Genomic DNA, 23,010 nt, shown 5'->3' with positions numbered 1-23,010 from the left:
CTAAACCAGGAAGAAGTTAAATCCCTGAATAGACCAATAACAGGCTCTGAAATTGAGGCAATAATTAATAGCCTACCAACCAAAAAAAGTCCAGGACCAGATGGATTCACAGCCAAATTCTACCAGAGGTACAAACAGGAGCTGGTACCATTCCTTCTGAAACTATTCCAATCAATAGAAAAAGAGGGAATCCTCCCTAATTCATTTTATGAGGCCAAGATCATCCTGATACCAAAGTCTGGCAGAGACACAATAAAAAAAGAGAATTTTGGATCAATATCCCTGATGAACATGAATGAAAAAGTCCTCAGTAAAATATTGGCAAACCGAATCCAGCAGCACATGAAAAAGCCTATCGACCACTATAAAGTTGGCTTCATCCCTGGGATGCAAGGCTGGTTCAACATACACAAATCAATAAACGTAATCCATCATATAAATAGAACCAAAGACAAAAACCACATGATTATCTTAATAGACACAGAAAACGCCTTTCACAAAACTCAATGGCCCTTCATGCTAAAATCTCTCAGTAAACTAGGTATTGATGGGACGTATCTCAAAATAATAAGAGCTATCTACAACAAACCCACAGCCAATATCATACTGAATGGGCAAAAACTGGAAGCATTCCCTTTGAAAACTGGCACAAGACAGGGATGCCCTCTCTCACCACTCCTATTCAACATAGTGTTGGAAGTTCTGGCCAGGGCAATCAGGCAAGATAAAGGAAAAAGGGTATTCAATTAGGAAAAGAGGAAGTCAAATTGTCCCTGTTTGCAGATGACACGAGTGTATATCTAGAAAACCCCATCGTTTCAGCCCAAAATCTCCTTAAGCTGATAAGCAACTTCAGCAAAGTCTCAGGATACAAAATCAATGTGCAAAACTCACAAGCATTCCTATACACCAATAACAGACAGAGAGCCAAATCATGAGTGAACTCCCATTCACAATTGCTTCAAAGAGAATAAAATACCTAGGAATCCAACTTATAAGGGATATGGAGGAACTCTTCAAGGAGAACTACAAACCACTGCTCAACAAAATATAAGAGAAGACAAACAAATGGAAGAACATTCCATGCTCATGGGTAGGAACAATCAATATCGTGAAAATGGCCATACTGCCCAAGGTCATTTATAGATTCAATGCCAACCCCATCAAACTACCACTGACTTCCTTCACAGAATTGGAAAAAACTACTTTAAAGTTCATATGGAACCAAAAAAGAGCCCGCATTGCCAAGACAATCCTAAGCCAAAAGAACAAAGCTGGAGGCATCATGCTACCTGACTTCAAACTATACTACAAAGCTACAGTAATCAAAACAGCATCATGGTACTGGTACCAAAACAGAGATATAAACCAATGGAACAGAACAGAGCCCTCAGAAATAATACCACACATCTACAACCATCTGATCTTTGACAAATTTGACAAAAGCAAGAAATGGGGAAAGGATTCCCTATTTAATAAATGGTGCTGGGAAAACTGGCTAGCCATATGTGGAAAACTGAAACTGGATCTCTTCCTTATACCTTATGCAAAAATTAATTCAAGATGAATTAAAGACTTAAATGTTGGACCTAAAACCATAAAAACCCTAGAAGAAAACCTAGGCAGTACCATTCAGGACATAGGCATGGGCAACGACTTCATGACTAAAACATCAAAAGCAATGGCAACAAAAGCCAAAATTGACAAATGGGATCTGATTAAACTAAAGAGCTTCTGCACAGCAAAAGAAACTACCATCAGAGTGAACAGGCAACCTACAGAATGGGAGAAAATTTTTACAGTCTACCCATCTGACAAAGGGCTAATATCCAGAATCTACAAAGAACTTAAACAAATTTACAAGAAAAAATCAAACAACCCCATCAAAAAGTTGGCAAAGGATATGAACAGTCATTTCTCAAAAGAAGACATTTATGCAGCCAATAGACACATAAAAAAATGCTCATCATCACTGGCCATCAGAGAAATGCAAATCAAAACCACAATGAGATACCATCTCACACTAGTTAGAATGCCGATCATTAAAAAGTCAGGAAACAACAGGTGCTGGAGAGGATGTGGAAAAATAGGAACACTTTTACACTATTGGTGGGACTGTAAACTAGTTCAGCCATTGTGGAAGACAGTGTGGCGATTCCTCAGGGATCTAGAACTAGAAATACTATTTGACCCAGCCATTCCATTAGTGGGCATATACCTAAAGGATTATAAATCATGCTGCTATAAAGACACATGCACACGTATGTTTACTGCGGCACTATTCACAACAGCAAAGACTTGGAACCAACCCAAATGTCCATCAATGATAGACTGGATTAAGAAAATGTGGCACATATATACCATGGAATACTGTGCAACCATAAAAAAGGATGAGTTCATGTCCTTTGTAGAGACATGGATGAAGCTAGAAACCATCATTCTGAGCAAACTATTGCAAAGGCAGAAAACCAAACACCACATGTTCTCACTCGCAGGTGGGAATTGAACAAGGAGAACACTTGGACATAGGGTAGGGAACATCACACACTGGGGCCTGCTGTGGGGTGTGGGGAGGGGGGAGGGATAGCATTAGGAGATACACCTAATGTAAATGACAAGTTAACGGGTGTAGCACACCAACATGGCATATGTATAGATATGTAAGAAACGTGTACGTCGTGCACATGAACCCTAGAACTTAAAGTATGATAATAATTAAAATATAAACAAAAATTTTAAAAAAAAAAGCCCAGAAAGCAAATCTAGCCAGCTTTGCTTTTCATGTCCGCTTTAACCAGAAAGTAGCTAAAGACAAAATTTTGTCTAAGGTTTTATAAATGTTCAAATACATGAAATCTTTTCCTTTCTATTCACTGATAATTTTATGACATCTAGAGAAAAAAATTAAGTTATTATGCTTTCAACCTGAAATTTTGGCAATTTTGTACCAAAGTTGTAACCTGAAGTTATTCTTAACGTTTTCATAGGGGGGAAAAAAATGGTTGCCTAAGAAACCTGTATAAATTGAATGTGTTCTGAGAACATTTGGCTTATTTTGGGAGGCTGGGTTGAAATCAAGATTGTCTTTTTGGACTTCTTTGATTATTCTGTGGAGCCCACATTCCCCCTACCCTCACTAGAAGCCTATGAGTCTGTGATGATAAAACTAGTTTCTGAGACATCAAGTACAAAAGCACTTGGGAGTTGGAATTACCCCTCAGAAATTTGCTGGGTTAGAATTAAATAATAGGATTTAAACTCCATCTTACATTTTCAAATGGTCTCTGCCTTTTACAGTTTATTCTGAGTACTAAGAACATTTTCACTTTGTAGTTAGTCTCCGTATGACGAAAACAGGCTTTCTTAAAGTGTGGTCTTGGACCAGCATTTTCAGTATCCCCTGGGCACTTGTTGGAAATGCAAGGGGCCCTTGCCCACACTGACTGAAGCAAAAGTCATTGGGGTGAGATCCAGAGATGTGTTTTAATCAGTGCTCCAGAGGATGCACACTGAAGTTTGAAAACAGTTGCACTAAAACATGATCTTTTTTTTTTTTCACTGCCAGAGTCAGACTGCAATGACTACTTAAGAGAATATAAATAGGTAGGTAACGGGCATTCCCACAATGGTGCCAGTTAACTCTAATTAACGAGTGATTCTGCAATCTTAAGTATTATTTGCATTCATGATTCTCTTTCACTCTCGCTATCCAATCCTACCCAATCTTTAGGCAATTTTGAACTTATATAAGCAATATTATCAGAAGGTAAGCACAACTTCGATAAATCTAAAATTAATCAATTGATAACGTATTAACATTTGTGATTTAAAAAATAATGTGGCAAGAAAGTAGTTGAAACTAACCCTAAAAAGAAGTCTGGAGGCTACTTGTGAATTTCTATTTTTGCCTTGCAGGATTAGGTGCCTTTCAGTGCAGTAACTAGCTCCATTAGCCCATACTGTAAGTCTTCAAATTCACAGAAGCACAGTGCCTGGTCAACAGTAATACCTCAATAAATGTTTGAGAAAGTCAGTGACTAAAAAAAAAAACCCCAGATTCTCAATACATAAATACAAATACAAACATCAACTTTCACTCCAAAATACTGAACAATAAGAATGGCTCTAAAAATTTCAACTAAATTTAATGCCAATTTTCACTGTCTAAACTTTCAACAGTCTAATAAATGAGGACTTTATCTGAAACCTAGGATCAGGGTTTAATGTGAACTGTGACACCTCACAGACAATATTAATACTGGGCACATAAAGGATTTGCTTTATCTACATGCATTTGGGGAATATGACCAAATAGATATAATGTATAATCATTGAGAGCTTGTCTGAAATTTTTAAAAATAACAAGTGACTTCTTTATTTCAATAGATAATATATTCACATGCCTCCCACCTTTTATTCTTCACGTATCCTTCCTAAAGATATCTTTAGGATTGGCTGGGTGTGGTGGCTCACGCCTGTAATCCCAGCACTTTGGGAAGCTGAGGCAGGTGGATTACTTGAGGCCAGGATTTTGAGACCAGCCTGGCCAAAACAGGGAAACCCCATGTCTACGAAAAAATACAAAAACTAGCCGGGTGTGGTGGCGCGTGCCTGTAATCTCAGCTACTTGGGAGGATGAGGCAGGAGAATCACTTGAACCTGGGAGTCAGAGGTTGCAGTAAGCCGAGATCAAACCACTGCGCTCCAGCCTAGGTGACACAGCAAGACTCTGTCCCACTCCCTCCACAAAAAAAAAAAAAAAAAAAAACTTTAGGATATCTTATATAAGCACATAGTAGTATGTGTTTCTATTTACACACACATACACACACACACTACTCCGCTTTCTCGCTCAACATGATTTGCAGATTTTTTCATATAAATGTGTATATATGTATGTGTGCATATATATACATACATACACACACATATATATACTGCCTATATATACACATATATATGCATGCTACATAGCATACATAACGTATATACTCATTATCTAGGGGCTACATATAATTCCACTTAAGAGATAAAAGTACTAACATTTATTTGCGTATTTCCCAGCTGATGGATAAGGTAGTTTCCAATCTTTTTCTTTTTTGAGACAGAGTCTCTGTTGCCTAGGCTGGAGTGCAATGGCGCGATCTTGGCCTGCTGCAACCTCCACCTCCTGGGTTCAAGTGATTCTCCTGCCTCAGCCTCCCAAGTAGCTGAGATTACAGGCACCTGCCACCAAACCCAACTAGTTTTTGTATTTTTAGTAGAGATGGCGGTTTCACCATGTTGGTCAGGCTGGTCTCGAACTCCTGACCTCAGGTGATCCACCCGCCTCAGGCTCCCAAAGTGCTGGGATTACACACGTGAGCCACCGTGCCCGACCCCAATCTTTTTCTATTACAAATAAGTCTACAACAAATATAGTTTTTATGTAGCATTTCATATACATAAGAGTATTATCAGTCTGATAAATTCCTGGAAGCACACTCACTGAGTCAAAGGATATGCGTATTTTTAATTTTGATAAAAAATTTCCACATTGCTCTCCAATTCTGTGCCAATTTAGATTCCCATCAATCATGATTGAGAGTACCTGTTTCCTTACACACTTGGCAAGGCTTATCAGCCTCTTCCGCATTGCTTGTATGGGATGAAAGGTGGTATTTCTTTGTAGTTTTATTTTTTCCTTTTCATTGGACTGCCTGTTCTTGTACTTGCTCTGTTTTTGTTATTTTTTCTGATGAATTTGTAAGAGTGGCCTATAAATTTAAAAAATTAGTCCTTTGAGTATAATACCTCAAAACTTTATGCCAGTTTGTTGTTTCACCATTGCCTTTGTTTATTGTGGTTTTCTCAGCAGAATGTTTTCACCTTTATATAACTGAGTTTATCAATATTTTTCTTATAGCTTCTGGATTTTATATTATGCTTCCCACTCTAATAATAAAATACATTTTTCTATCCAAGTGAAATTAATTTTCATATAAAGATTAATATATGAACCAATCTAATTTTCTTTTATAAATATATAAATATTCAGTTGTTCCAAATATCATTTACTGGTAATCCATGACTTCTCAACTCACAGGCAATGCCTCCTTTAATATATACAATATTCCTGCACGCATTTGGCCTACTTGGTCTCTAGTCTTTCATTTACTACTCTATTCATGTGCTTAGACAATTGTTTTAATTATTATAATTTTATATACATTTTAATATCTGACAGGTTGTTTCCCTCTACCCCATCCCTCATTATTTTTCTTTTTACAAAATTTTCTATACAATTCTTGCAAGTTTATTTACATGAACAGCCTTTCTTGTCAAAAAAAAAACTATTGGTATTATGATTGAGATTATGTTGAAACATTTTATGTTAACTTAGGGAGGTTAAATGTTTAATATTGAAATTTCTTATCCAAGAATATGGTATGCCTTTCCAGTTATTCAAGTTTCCTTTGGTGTCCCTGGGGAACTTTAGGGGTTTTTTATTCAGCAATTGGATCTTGCACACATATTATTAGTTTGTTGCCAGGTATTTTTTGTTTTTATTATAAATGAGATCTTTGTTTCCATTATATTTTCTAACTATCTAGAAATGCTATTGATTTATTTGTGTATCAATTTCGTGGATGGGCACGGTGGCTCAGGCCTGTAATCCCAGCACTTTGTGAGGCCGAGGCAGGTGGATCACTTGAGGTCAGGAGTTCAAGACCAACCCAGCTAACATGATGAAACCCTGTCTCCACTAAAAATACAAAAGATTAGCTGGGTTTGGTGGCAGGTACCTGTAACCCCAGTTACTAGGGAGGCTGAGGTAGGAGAATCACTTGAACCCAGAAGGTGGAGGTTGCAGTGAGCTGAGATTGTGCCACTGCACTCCAGCCTGGGTGACAGAGTGAGACTCCATTTAGAAAGAAAAAAAAAAATTGTACTGCCACCTTACTAAAATGTCTTATTAATTGTTATAGTTTTTAATTTCATTCTCTATGATTTTTATCAAGTACACAATCATATCATCTACAAGTTCTGACCTCTTTACCTCCCTTTGATTTTTACATTTCCTTTCTTTTGCCTAACTGCATCTTTCCTGTAATTTTGAAAGCACAATTAAACATCACATCTTCCTTTCTTATGAGACAGATGAAAAAGTCACTCAAACTTACACTTAGTAAATTTTAAGTGTATGTGTAAAATTATTTCTAAGTCCATAGTTAGATTACAAAACTCCTATGTCATGAAATTTACTGCCACCAATAGTTACAATCAAATGCCATAACTAGAGTTTAAAGGAAACCAGATAATTCTGTGGCCAATAAAGACAACAACTCGAGTTACATGTACTGAGAAAGTGGTAATCAAATCACACGCTTTGGGGGACGAACTAATATGCACAGGAACACACAGAAATTCTTTCTCAGTGAATTGACAATTGGTCATATGCACTGTGTCGTATTTTTCCCCTTTAAATTGAACACATGGGCCAGTAGAAGAGGCAGTACTGAAACTTTTTGAGTCTAATATTGACTCATAGGTCACTCATAGACTACAATGTATTAATATTTTAATCTGTAGCAATGCATTTCATATTTTATCTGGATTATCTAATTTTTATAAGTGAAGCATTAAGTTGATGGAGTTTTTTTCTTTAAAAATTATGTTACTTTCAAACTAGTAACTTAACGTGAAACTTGACTTGTAAACCTAAGGAAGGATCAAGCAAAAGATATATAAGAGGTTGCCTGAGGTACAGGTTACTTCGGGTTACTTTAATATTTATAAGTAGAATTTATGAGCATCATTAAACTTTGTTTATCTAGATCTTGTATGACATAGAATCAAGCTTTTTCTGGCATGTTACCCATACACCTGTGTTCTGAAATGCTGTTTCAAATATGAAGTAGCTAAAAAATAAAATAATTCATTATATTTTGCTTTAAAATTCAGAGGAATTCACTGGCTATGCTCAGGAGAGAATGAAGGACCCTGTGATTCTCTTTGTCTTAACCTGCTAGTTTATCAAGATTTCTAGGAGTGGAATGTCTTACAGCCCTAATGGTAAAATTACTGCCTCTAGATCAGCTTCGAGGCTGGAGCAGTGTGGAACTGACAGTTGAATGGAATACAGATGAAGTGATGGAGACTACAAGTCATTCAAAGTCCCATTTTACTAAATGCTTTGAAAATGAGGCCCAGAACCTTCAGTCAATCTATGATTTAGTGTAGGAAGCAGATGGTTCACGGTACTCTGTCTGAGGAGTTTCATTTGAGGGACTGAGTTGGCCTAGGGAAAAAGGGACACAGGAAAACAGAAGAAGCTAAGATCATAATGGTGATACATGTTTCTGCCAAAATAAGTGGACAGTCTTTTTTTAAAAAATATTGAGGCTAATTGTAAAACTTAGTAAATTATTTTAAATAGAAATTACTGTTTCGTCACATAAAATAAGAACTGTGATTTATGCATAATTTATGCATACTTCTAACTTAAAATTTCTTCTAAGCATATCTTCATATATGATAATTAAACAGAAGTGTTCATCTCATGTGACTATATTGCTTTTCTGTCTCAATGTAGTCATAACCAATAATCCAATATTATTTCAACATTTTTTCCTCTGGTAAGATAGATGGGCAATTCAGCTCCTTCTAATACAATCATTTCCCTTAAATATAAGGAAGTCCTTCATGTACTAATATGAAACAAAAAGTCTCCAAGACATATTGTTAGGTGAAAAAAAGCAAGATGCGGCATTTTCCTTACCATTTGTGTAAAAAAAATGAAAAAGAGAGGGAGTGAAAAAATAAATATTCTGCTTGAATATTGTTAGAATAATACTGAAAAAACTTGGTGGCAGGGAGCAGTGGCTCATGCCTGTAATCCCAGCACTTTGGGAGGCTGAGGCAGGCAGATCACCTGAGGTCAGGAGTTTGAGACCAGCATGGCCAACATGGTGAAACACCATTTCTACTAAAAATACAAAAAATTAGCTGAGCATGGTGGCGGACACCTGTAATCCCAGCTACAAGGGAGGCTGAGGTGGGAGAATTGCTTGAACACGGGAAGTGGAGGTTGCAGTGAGCCGAGATCATGCCACTGCACTCCAGCCTGGGTGACAGAGTGAGACTCCATCTCAAAAAAAAAAAAAAAACGATAAATAAAAAAATAAGAGAGAACTTGGTAATATTGGTTGCCTCTAAGGATGAGAGTTGGGAAACGGGTGACAGGGACTCATGCACTTTCTTATATCTTTTGAATGTGCAACTTAAGGATGTATAACTAATTCATATAAATAAATTAAAATTTTAAAATCAAACACATGGCCCTTGGTAACATAGCAGCAAAAGAATAAGAAGGTAAAATTATTTTGGAGAGCTAAACATATTTATCCTCTTAGAAAAAGTATTCCCTTACACCAAATTCATAAACATGCCAAGCCAAGAATAAATAAATAAAAGCACTCACAATTCTTAAATGAATTCTTAACTTTCTATTAATTATACAAACTAGGCCAAACTTTTACTCATATAGCAGCAGATGGACTTTCAAATTTTCCTCCAAATAATTAAATTATAATATTTTACATTAATCAAAAGAGGTGGAAATATGAACAATATGAATTTCAAGAAATTTTTCTTGTGCCTCTTGGGTGAGATCTAATTTTAGCAACGGCCCATTAACATATATAAATACTAAACGTATATACATAAAGGTGTAAAAATTAACTTTCATATCACGGTCTCAAAAATGATTAATGTAATCTAAAGTATTAAGAAGAATTAAAAAAACTCCATACATAACCATCTAATTATAAGAATAAAAACATTATTTTATGTAAGTGAGTAAATAAGGCTTTTTAAAGCAAGTTGGTAATTATTGCATACTCTGGTATAAGATAAATTATGTTGTGATGAGCACCAAAAAAAATCACTAACGACATTCACAAATTTTTAATCTTCAAGTGAAAAGTATGTTCAGGTTCCAAAACTCTAAAATTGTATAAATGATGTGATTATATAGAAAAATAATCATGAAAAATACATTAGAATTTCAAATGAATAAAAGCAGAGGGAAATATTATGTTGATACAGTTAGAAGACAGATGTATAATGAGTTCAGAATTATGACTGTAGCCAATTCTTCTACCTTAATGTCCATGTGCTACTGAAATAGTACCAATAAACAGATCCCTAACATATTCAGGTCACAACTTAGTTGAATCCATATCCAGTGATGATTCAATAAAAATGTTATAAAATCTTTCTGAAAATTGCTATCTGTTATTATCCACAGGAAATGCCTTTTAAATGTATGTGCATGTATTTATATAAGTAAAAGCATAGATGTACATATCTATATACATATATATAATTATACACACATGGACCATATAAAAGGAAACAGTCAATCAAAGGAGAAATAGTATTTTGACTAAATTTGAGTATTAGTAGTTGATATAATATATTCATCATATAAAATTTAATTTGTTACCAAATTAACAAATGCTGACTTTATAAACTTTTATTTTAAGTTCAGGGGTATTTGTGCAGGATGGGGAGGTTTGTTACATAAGTAAATGTGTGGCATGGGGATTTATTGTACCAATTATTTAATTACCTAGGTATTAAGCCTATTATTCACTAGTTATTTTTCCTGATCCTCTCCCTCCTGCCACCCTCTACCCTCCTCTAACGCCCAGTGTGTGTTGTTCCCCTCTATGTGTCCATGTATTCTCATCATTTAGCTTCCACTTATAAGTGAGAACATGCAGTATTTGGTTTTCCATTCCTGCATTAGTTTGCTAAGGAAAATGGCCTCCAGCACCATCCATGTTCCTGCAAAGGACATGATCTCGTTCTTTGTTATGGTTGCATAGTATTCCATGGGGTGTATCACTGGCAATTATCACTGTCAAGGCAATTATTCTAAGGACTGGAGCAGAAAACTTTGCCATAGGAACTGGGTAAAAGTGTTTGCTTTGTGCTGTTTCCAAGTACCCAAACATAGCTAGTTTTACATCAACTGAATTAATTGACTATGCATTACACTTACTGATAGCCCCTTAAGGAGTGGCCCAACGGACTATTTCTCAGTCAAGAATTTCGGCCACAGTGTAGGCTACTATTGCACAGTAGGCTGCATCAGTCATTCTACAGGTTATATGTCGAACACTAAAGAGCACTTAGAAAAACTGAACTTATATGGTACAGATGGGCTCAATGTTTGGAAAGAAATGGCTTGAGTCTTGACCAATAAATCTTTAAAGATTGTGTTCATATACAATCTTTTGTATGATTCTACAGTAAAAGAAAAATATACATAAACTCAATTAAATCCCATTTAATGACATGGCATCTCCTAAAAAAAAAAAAATCTTGATTTTTAGGAGTGAAAACAATCAAAAATCTATGGTTAGCATTTCTAACATTTGGCAAGAGGCAGATGATATGAAATCTTAAATAGGTTTCACGGCACTTAAACTTTGTTAATTTTACTACAGTAACAGATGTGAAACTGTAAACTGAGAATCACAATCTCACTGTGAGTCAAGCAGATCCTCAGTACAATTGAGAAGGGGATTTAAATCAAATATACTTTTCAATAATCAATTCAAGGTAATACAATAAACAATAGCAGAAGTATATTTAGACAAGCACAGCATTATCAATCAATATGGGCTTTGGTGAGATCACTTTGTGATTTTTCCATACAAAAGTTACCTTTTTTTAAAAAAACTTTTATACTCCTTTTGTTAAAAAGGAAAATTTTCTTATTTAAAAAAACGCAAAACAAAAAAAAGAAAAAAATTACCTTAGAATTTTTATCCTTAACAAAACAACCTCAAATATGAATATTTTTAGTATAAAATTAATATATACAATTGATATTATAAATTGGTGTTTTGTAAAAGTTTTCAACTATTCCCAGTTTTTATAATTCAGTTATCTGTTTAATTTACCAGTTAGTATAATAAAAATCACACATCAAATTTGTGTAATGGATAACTTAAGGAATAATGCCGCCTTTCACACCTACATACCTACATAGCTACATAGAAAGTGTATCCTTTACCAAAAAAAAAATAGAAGAAGAAGAATCAAACTACAAAGATTAGCAATGCAACTGTATTTACATGAGCTGGATTAAACAATTTGGTTAATTTAGTGAGAGAGCAAGTAAATTCAGCAAACCCACATCCAGTTGATGAGGAAGTTAAACAGGTATCAGAATCAGCATGAAGGCCAAGTAGGAATACCTAGAGGAGGTGAGGTAGGAAAGGAATGGGGTTTCGAAGGATGGTATGTTAGGATAAGAGAGCGTGGATGAAATGAAAGTGGGAAAGGCAAATTTTGCCCCGTTTTTCAGTTTTCCTAAGACCTTGATAAGTGGTATTTTCCTTTCACTGAAAATGATTTTCTAGGTGGCCTATAGGAGGAGTGCCATATACTACTGCCACCTTTTTCTATCTCTTTTCTTTTTATGTTGAAGATATAGTTACTTTTACATCTAGAATATTTTATAATTCCTTTGTAAATCTAATGGTGCTAAAGCTAGGAGGAAACTAGGAAATCATTTAGTCTAACTAACCCCTTATTTTATTGATAGCGGAACTGAGATCCAGAAAAGCTATGGTTTTTTAGTAGAAATCCCCTTGTAATCTACATAAATATACTGGTGTGACTAAAAGGTTTAAAATACTGTATTTAATATTATTAAAAGCAAGAGACAACAAATACACATAAGAAATGCTTCAAAATTACAAAGAAAAAAATTACAAAAAGGAACACTCCGCTCAGAACAGCTAATCATCTGTTCTGATGTTAGTAACAAATAGTGAATTAAAATAAAGAGTTTTTTTAAAATAAATTAGGGAAAAAGCACTGAATGATGGAAGTATGAATACATGAAATTACTACAAATACACAAAGTATATACAAATTACTTACCAAGCACATATAATATCCTGGAGAAAATCCATAAAATGAGAAATATAAAGCTTCTCATATTACAATTTTCTCCCCAATTTATTTCTATCTCTATTTCATTGCAAGAACAAACTATATGATGAAATGATAAAATGGGATACATCTCCTTAATTCAAATCCCCAGCACCCTTTTATATGTAATACCTAGAAAATCTATTTCATTGCTGCTTTAGCTATGTGGTCCTAAATGACCATTCTCATATGCTTAGTAGAGGTGAAAAGCAGAAGTTCAGGCTATAGAGTTTGATGATATCAAATTCTGCAAAACTTTCTATGACTATTTCTATTACATCATTTCAGTACACTAAAATACATTGTGTTGGCCAGGCTCAGTGGCTCACATGCCTGTAATCCCAGCATTTGGGAGGCTGAGGAGGGTGGCTTACCGAAGGTCAGGAGTTCAAGACCAGCCTGGCCAACATGGTGAAACTCCATCTCTACTAAAAAATACAAAAATTAGACGGGCATGGTGGCATGTGGCTGTAGTCCCAGCTACTTAGGAGGCTGAGGCAGGAGAATCACTTGAACCCAGAAGGCAGAGGTTGCAGTGAGCTGAGATTGCACTACTGCACTCCAGCATGGGCCACAGAGTAAGACTCCATCTCAAAAAAACAAAACAAAAAAACACCAAACAATAACCCACTGTGTTAAAATAAATATATCTATTAAATTTAACTTAAATATGTATGCTCCTAAGATACTGTTTGCTCATATCTATGATCAGAGCCAACACAAATATTTTTCATCTGAATCACCTATAGTAATGCTTTCTAAAGTATCTCTCTGGTGGAATGCAACACGAATTTACATATGGCACATGGGTAAACATTTTTAACTTTACTATTTAAATATTGATTTCAATATATATTAGGAAGAAATTACACACGATTTTCTATTTTAAAAGTGAGTCAACTTGGAAAACATATTAAGTTGATAATAACACAGGTGGCATGAGAATATGGCAAAACTTACATGTCTAAGGTTTGGGAAATTCTGGCTTACATAATGTAACTTTTCTGGGGATGAGCTAGCATAAATATTATTGTTGAAAGATGTGAAAATTCCAGGCTAAATTATATTTTATTCTCTGTATTACTGCCTGGCTTTTATCTCATAAAGTAAGCATAATATGAAAGTGAGTTCTTTCTATATAAATTTAAGATATTTTACGATGGAAGACAGCTTATTAAAACTAGCAGTTTAATGAGTAAAACTCACCTTTCTAATTGCCAGTAAAATTAAAAACTCTAATTCACCTGATTACAGGGCATGTGTATCAGTAACATTCTGCATAATACTACATATACTACATTCTGCAAACTATCAATACTAAAACTATCCAACACATTCTTGCCCCAGTCCCATCTGTGTTGCTCTTTTCCCTCTATAAAAGGAAACGTTCATTAGAGACTATTAAAAGCTAAACTAAACTACTAAAAACTCAAATACTTACTGTCGCTGGGGAGGCCCGAGTGGTGTGTGTCACTGAGTGACCAGAATTCTCCATTGAGTTGCCAATCAGATAGGTTCCTCCAGAGCTGCTGATGAGTTGTCCTCCTGTGACGCCCATCTGAATCCCACCAGTGCCCACCATACTGTGGGATGAGACCACGGTAGTCACCTGGGCAGAACTCCCTTGAGTATCAAAGTAATTCCCTCCAGTATTTTGGCTGTACATCTGTGTCTCTGTGTAAGGATACGTTGTTGTTCGGCTTTAGAAGAAGAAGAAGAAAAAAGAAATTTACTAGCTTATTTATGTCATCTTATTAATTTTTTTCTAATATGAATGTAATTGAAATACACTGGTTGGCTTAGCCTTTGGAACACGGCAAGTTTTGCATTTTGTACAAAACTTCATTCCCAGAAACAGTTCGATTTACTTTTCAAATTAAGGGTCCACTCATTTAAATAAGTACCTCAACTAATTTCTGTACTACAGAGATTTTGCCCTCTCCTGGTGCCTACCTCCAGCATATAAATAAGCTCAGGTCTCTTCCCTCCAAGAAAATTTGCCGAACAACTTCAATTGCTTATAAACTGTACTATAAATCCCAGTTTTAGAAAAGCTGGAACCTGGAATAAGTAGAAGTAGTGTAAGTAGTTGATTTAGCTCCTACTTAGCTAATACTCAGACTACTTAACATTCCTGGGTGACTTCCAATAAACCTCCATGACTAAAGGAGCTAGCATGGATCTCTTTCTTACCTCCATAAGGATCTTAAGCAAATAGTTTACTCACCCGGGACCCTAAGTCCCTCCCTCTTATCTTTCCCTTCACACTTAAGCTCCTCCTTTATAAGATGACTATTCCAACTCTTCATGTCCTCACTTTCCACTTTCCAACAACTACAGTGAAGCTTCTGCCCTTAGCCTTTCATTAGAACTGCTTATAATAAGGTCACTTGTGACCACAGCTAAAGACCAAGCTAAAAGACTCCTGTCAATCCTTATCTCTTGTGACCTATATATAGTATGACACTGTTGGCCACTCCATGTTACCCTTTCCTTCCCTTTTCTGTTCTGATTAAGCTTATTTGATTCATCTATTTTTATTTTCAATTGACTATAACTTCAATTTTAAGAGGATCTTTTTAACTTTTTATTTTAAAATACTAAGTTCTCAAGAAGTTATAATAAATATACATAGAACAGGTTTTAAACACTCAAATACAAAATTGAAATTCCCAGTTTTTTGCTATTATCTTCAATGCCACCTCCTAAAGCTAGCCATTCCTGAGAGTTTGGTGTATATGTTTTCAGATCTGTCCTATATGTATCTTAAGGCCTGGTTGTCTTAACCTCTTTCGTCCCTTAGTTTCTATGGCCCTTCTTTTCCACTTTTTGCTTTTTACCATAACCTCTCAAGAGCCTTTTGGAATCTCCAATTTTTCTAGCACATCAAATATTAATATTTTTCTGAGTTTTCCATTTTGAGCTCTTATTTTTATTTAGATCAAAGAGCTTTACCACATATAGTACTGTACTACCAGATACATGCTTAGTAAACAATCTTACATAAGTTGGTATCACTGCTCTCTTTACTTCCTAGCTATACTTTAAGAATATTAAATTTGGGTTTCTAACAGCCAAGTGGTCATCACTACTCAGAACTCCTATGAAATATGGGAGGCTGTGTAAAATTTAACATATGATGAGATTCCTTTCCTCTCTTGTTCTTTCTTCCACACTTCCGCTTCTCAGTAGAGGGCAGCACCACCATTCTCAGCTTTGGAAATTATTGCTTACTCTTCCCTCTGACTGACATGAGTTGCTGAGTCCTGTGAATTTTATCTTCTAAATAATTTTCCAATTCTCTTTTCCATTATCATACACACTACCTTAATTCCTAACGTTCTCTATTATACAGGCTGAGAATACCTTATCAACAACGCTTGGGACCACAAGTGTTTTGGATTTTGGATTTTTTCAGATTTTGGAATATTTTCATATATAAAATGAGAGATCTTGGGGATAGGATCCATATCTAAATATGAAATTCACTTATGTTTCATATACACCTTATACACATAGCCTGAAGGTAATTTTACAAAATATTTTAAATAATTTTGTGCATGACACCAAGTTTGTATATATTGAACCATCAGAAAGCAAAGATGTCACTATCTTATGTTGGTGCTCAAAAACTTTCAAATTTTGGAGCATTTCAGATTTTGGATTTTGCATTAGGGATGATCAACCTGTAATTGCCTTCTAATGGATTTTCCCTTCTCTAATCAGTTGCTCTTGCAATCTATCTCCAACTTTGCTGCCAGGAGAGTTTTCTATAACACAAATATAAAAATAAAACTGCTTAAAAACCTTTCCATGATTCTTGCCTTCAGAAAAAAGTTCAAAACTCGTGTCCACTTTACAAAAATCATCGGGGGTCGTGCCTACATAATCTCGAGACTTGGTATTAGCCATGTTATCAAATGCTCTCTTCACTCACATCATATTGACCGTTTTTCTGGTCCTGACAAAGTGCCATTTTATCTTGCCTTTCTGCTTCACTACATAAGGATTCCTCTGCCTGAAAGTCCTTTTCATTTTTTTCCACCTCCCTGCCTTTGTCCTAATCATCCTTAAACTCTCAACAGAAGCTCCTTATCTCAAAATAATTTTCTGCATCCTTTGCCCTCTATGGCCACTCCTCACAGGGCTGTTATGTTTTAAGCTCTGTACTTTCCCAGCATCCTTTGAATTCCTGAAACATGGCTCTCGATGTGTTGTTAATTTCCTCAAGTCTTCCTACTACCATCAGTACTCTCAACACTTAACACAGTTGCTGGTACATAGCTGGCACACTAAGCAGTCAACAAATAAAAATATTTAAAAGTATGGTAGACATAATAGCCAGTTTCATAAATTTCTGTATCACAAATCTTTTATTTTGTTAAAACATGAGAAATTATGCTAAACTACTCCAAGATTTTTGATTAATTTAAAACAAGTACTTTTAATCCATTATAAATTATACTTGTAATTTACAATATATATATTAGTAAAGTAATAAGAGTGTTCTGAAAGTATTCCACACTGGGTAAAGAGCCCTTTCCAGAAAGAGCCACAGCGAATCCAGGTAAAAATTTTAGTCTGGGGTGATGATAGAAACAAATTCATAGAAAATGTTTTTTATTGTTTTTTTTTCAGATAGAAAAATGTCACTTAAAATACACGTACCATTCTTCTCATCACTGCTGTATTTCCCAACTGGAAATCTCATTTGTTTCTTTATTTACATGTTTATTTAATAAAATAAAACAGCCATGTTGGTTTCAAATTTAGATAAAATGAGAAATGAGGTCATTTTAATTTTTGTCTACCGAATATGACAGTAGCCCCACTTAACTGTGCTTAAAATAGCACAATCTGATGTTGATATTTAAGTAAAGTCAAATAAGCTGTACAAATAGATATACAACAATAAATATTTGACAGATGCGGGACATGGTGCCCCCTTTCCTTTTCATCATCCAAGCAGGATGATTCAGGATGTCCCCTACTAGTAAGTAGATTTCTCAAATAAAACATAATAATAGCTAAATATAGCTAATATTTACTGACCATTTACTATGCAGCAGACACTATTCTATGTGCTTTTTAGGCATTAGCTCATTAAATTTTCATAAACTCCATGAGGTAGGGGCTGTTATATTAATAATTCCTATTTCACATACAAGGTGAATAACTGAAGTTTGGATTGGTTAAATTACTTAGTCTAAACCACAGAGCTGATGAATCATGGATCTGGAATCTAAACTTAATCTATATTCTCAACCATTATGTCAAAAAAAAGGAACATAACTTTTTATATCTGTCAATGATATATGTCAACAACTACTAAGGAATAGCTTAACAAGTGGAATAGGGACCATATGAACTTCCTGTAGCTATTTGAGATTTCCTTACTGCTACTTTACTGTTTTCTAGCACTACACTATTCTCCATTATTACCCAGAATGAGGCCTGTAGACGATGTACTTGCAATTGTAAAGAAGCAGCCATGGAAAAGGCAGGGCCATTTCAGAAGATACATACCACTTCAGATTGGAATTTTAGATGTTCTGTGATCGTGGAAGTTGCTACCTCATCATAAGAAAAACATCCCAAGGGATCACTGCAGGTTTTGGGCTTGCCCTCTTTGTATCATTATACTCAGTAAAGAACAGTAATGCAAATAAATGCATCACAGATATATAAAATCTCTATATAGCCCTCAAAGTCAGTTCATAAGCTAAAACATGACCAAAGAAGAGCAGAAGGGATAAAGTCACTAAAGAGTGTGCCTAATCCATAAACTATCCCCATTACTCCATCGTGCGACTGTGGAGAAGGCTTGGCTACTCTATAAACACACACTGGGGTAAAGAGTAGCAATTTTTAGGGAGAAAAAGCACACAATTATATTAAGGAATGAAGTGTGATAAATTGTCTGAATTTGGCTTTGACAAAAATACACTTGCAGTTGGAAATGTGGGAGACTTTCAAACATTGGGTTGAGTAATACAGGCAGATTATAATATCCTTAGCTGGGTCAGGCGCGGTGGCTCATGCCCATAATCCCAGCACTTTGGGAGGCTGACATGGGTGGATCACCTGAGGTCAGGAGTTCGAGACCAGCCTGGCCAACATGGTGAAACCCTGTCTTTACTAAAAAAACAGAAAAAATTAGCCAGGTATGGTGGCACGCACCTGTAATCCAGGCTACTGAAGCTGAGGCAGGAGAATCGCTTGAACCTGGGAGGTGGAGGTTGCAGTGAGCCGAGGTCACACCACTGCACTCCAGCCTGGGCAACAAAGCGAGAAGCCATCTCAAAATAATAACAATAATAATAATAATATTCTTAGCCACTGTCCCTTAAAGGTAAGAGGGCAAGCACGAACCCACTTGTTGGAGTCCCTGGAGCCAGAGCCAGAGTCATGCACAAGTAACAGGTAACTCCTAAAGGTTTTTTCCATGTCTAAATACTTTAAGCTCCTGAATAAATATTTAAAAATTTATTTTAAAAAAGAAGCACCAACAGCAAAAATAAACAGTACTTTTTAGGTACTAGAAATAGACTCTCTAATTCTGATATCTCAGATCAGCTCATCTTTTATATTGTATACTGAATATATTCTTCATATGAGTTACTGCTTGCACACTATTTTCTCCAGAAATTTCCTAAACATATGTTCAAGAAAACGACTCAATTTTTGGCATATCAGATTGAAAGCAGCTAACTATTTCTGGACTGTACATTCCTGAAATAGATAAATCCCCAAGCAATTCTGTGCACATTTAAAAGATACTGCTGTGTTCATTTTGTTTGTTCTGTATTGATTACCATAGACTGCCATGAAAATAATGTCATATTATTTCTATAGCAGAAGAGAAATCTTTCCATTGTTCTGCATATGTATCCAGTAATGAATGTGAACACATCGATATGTGTATACTTGCCGACAGAAGCTTCTTCACAGCTGACTCTATTATAAGGTTCTATGTAAATGTCAGGACTCTGATTCATTGAATTCAGTAACGTAGTGCCGTTTGTTTCCCACCATGCCTTAGCATACACCTTGGCTAAGGATGACCCTGAATATTCCCTACTTATTTATTCACTAGGATGATTATGGCAATTTATCTTAGCTATAACCAATTTTTTTCTGTTTTCTTTATCTTCAGACGTCCTATCCACAATTCCAGATACTCAGTATCTCTAAATTCTGCATTTTGTATTTTACCAAGATTTTGAATATCCTCCAACCAATAAGCTTGTCACTATAAAATCAAGCAATGGCATGAAAGTGATACATTAAGGAAATAAAATAGCTTGTAAATCTCATACCATAAATTGTATTATACAGATAGAATATAGCCATGGTGACCATTATCTTACATGGGTACAACATTTTATGGCTTTTAGGCTACTCTGCATACATTCTTTTAACAAATATTTAATAAGCATCTATTCTGGCACCTAGAATAAAAGGAACAACACAGACATGACCTCTACTGTTATTAGGCTACGTAACACAAGGAGAAAGTGGGCAAAAATAAGAAAGAAAATAAGATAATTAGAAGTTTTCCTCATTCCTATGAAAGCAAAAAAAAATACAATATAAAAGTAGAATAAATAAGAGAGAGCATACTAGATAGGATAGTTAAGGAATGTTATCCCTGAAAGCCAGATTTTTTTTTTAGATTGAAACTAAAAGATGAAAAGGAGTCAGCCCTATGGAAAACAGGAAGAATAATATTTTAGGAAGACAGTACAAAAACTCATAACATAGCACACAACACAGGAAAGATCCTGATATTTACAAGGAAATTAGAAGTCTGAAGTATTTTAGATATAACAAATGAGAAAGCTGTTAGAAAGAAACGAGGTTAAAGTAGGTAAAAACTAAACATGCATGCAGTGTAAACAATTTTCTTAACTGCAGGCCATGATTCAGTAGTGGGTCATGAAATTAATTTTAATAGGTCACAGCAGCATTTAAAAAAGAGACTAGACTAGACTAGAAAACATCAGTGCTTATTACACTTAATAAGAATCATTTTTAGAAATTTTGTTTTTATCATATACAGAATATATACATAAATGATGTGTGTGTGAATGCCTGGGTATGTATGTGTGTACTTACCAGAGTATGAAATGTATGCCTAACTTTCTCATGGTGGATGATAGTTTTAAAACCTTAAAAGCCACTGTTACAGACTATTGTAAGACGTTTGGATTTTGATTTGGGCTGGGATAGTGGTAAAGGCCTTATGGGTAGGAGGAGGTAGGGCAATGTTCTAGCCAGAGAGACAAATGTATGCCTAACTTTCTCATGGTGGATGATAGTTTTAAAACCTTAAAAGCCACTGTTACAGACTATTGTAAGACGTTTGGATTTTGATTTGGGCTGGGATAGTGGTAAAGGCCTTATGGGTGGGAGGAGGTAGGGCAATGTTCTAGCCAGCGAGACAACCTACAGAGTCCTGAGGCAAGAAAGGTAAAAATACACCATGATACCTAATGCTAAATGACGAGTTAATGGGTGCAGGAAATCAACATGGCACATGGATACATATGTAACAAACCTGCACATTGTGCACATGTACCCTAAAACCTAAAGTATAATAATAAAAAAATAAAAATACACCATGAGAAAATGGAGTTGTAATCAGGGCCCATGACTGTGACGGGCCATGTAAGACGATTCTGGAACCTGTGAATTAGATACAATAATAGGAGGTGTCCTTACTGGAAGCTTGCTCAGTGTAGTGAGGGTATTATATGTCTGATTGAACTAGACTGAGGAAATAACTAAAGGCAGCCAGAATGAGCAAATTTTTAATATCTTAGAAAAGTTTGAGAGCACAAGAGGTGCATTTGGAAACCAGGGACAAATGTTTTTAAGAGACAGGGGGATATATTATTGTCCTTAATCTACATGAAGTTAATCATACAGGTTAGAAGTTGTTACCCCACTTTTATAGGTGGGGAAAGTAAGATGTGAGGAGGTAAGAACACTTGCTCTGAGGATGACACTGAGAGTGAAATGATGAAGGAAGACTGGAACTCTGGTCTGGGTATCTCCCAGTCCAGTGCTCTTTGTGTTATGCTACTTCTGTTTGAAACGTGTACACACTGCCAAGTAAACTGGATTTAAAGAGGAATGGCAAATTAAAATTTTCTTAGAAAACTCGCTATATGATTGAGGAAATTAGGCATATGTTTTGGAGCAGGATAAAAACTGGGCCTACACTTTTTTGTTTTTGTCTTTATTTCTAAGGACTTGGAGGAGAAAGTAATATTTGGTTTTTGGAGAAATCTAGTAAAGATTTTATTTCTTGCTGTAGAATTTTCTTGTTTTTTTCAGAAAATTTCCCATGAATCCACACACTCCTTACCAAAATTAATTGACCAGGAAAACTATTTCAGTCAATATTCAAACAAACAGTAAGAAGAAGGTTGGATGCTCTTTTCTTCTCATTATTTAATTACTTTTTAAATTACTTTCAAGCTCAGTGGTGCGTAGACTCTTTTCCAATTAAATTTATATATTAACCTCAAAGTGTCAAATGGATAAGAGTGGAACATGCTCCAGGTGAAGGGGGACACAGATGATGGAGCAGAGTCTGTTTCTTTCCTTCCCAATACAGACGCCTCTGCACCTCTCCTTCACCGTAGAACTCCAGGGCTCCACAGAACACAAACAACCAGTGATTAATTGATTGATTCCAGGGAACACAGACAACCAATAATTAATTGAGTGATTCTCTCAGTTGATCAACAGATAATTATTGAGTATGTCTCAAGCACCATATTTTGTAACAGATAAAACAGCATATAAAGCAGAGCAAAGTTACTACCCACAAAGATTTTAAAATTCTTTAATTCAAAGCAACTACTAATATCCTAAATACTTATTCAACAATTTTAAGCTTTGTGATTTATGGCCAGAAAGACTTATAGCCTGTATCCCTGCCTAGGAATCTAGTCCACTTTTGTCATGTTGAATATTCATTGAAGTACAGATACTTACAGGAAT

At 35.4% G+C, this 23,010-nt stretch overlaps 1 protein-coding gene across 24 annotated transcripts in view; it reads right to left on the bottom strand.

Annotated features, from left to right (window-relative positions):
- RFX3 (regulatory factor X3) overlaps positions 1-23,010 on the bottom strand; it is a 322,024-nt gene that overhangs the window by 99,334 nt on the left and 199,680 nt on the right. For all 24 annotated transcript variants that reach the window (XR_010113770.1, XR_010113771.1, XM_063609885.1 and 21 more), the window contains one exon: positions 14,438-14,696. Coding sequence is in view for 22 of the 24 variants with exons in the window: in XM_063609885.1 (XP_063465955.1) it covers positions 14,438-14,696 (259 nt within the window). In the remaining 2 variants the exon portion in view is untranslated. The remainder of the gene's footprint in view (positions 1-14,437; positions 14,697-23,010) is intronic.

Source organism: Symphalangus syndactylus, chromosome 9, assembly GCF_028878055.3.
Source record: "Symphalangus syndactylus isolate Jambi chromosome 9, NHGRI_mSymSyn1-v2.1_pri, whole genome shotgun sequence".
NCBI classification, from domain to species: domain Eukaryota; kingdom Metazoa; phylum Chordata; class Mammalia; order Primates; family Hylobatidae; genus Symphalangus; species Symphalangus syndactylus.
The sequence above is the reverse complement of the archived record's forward strand: the minus strand, read 5'-3'. Positions and strand labels throughout refer to the sequence as shown.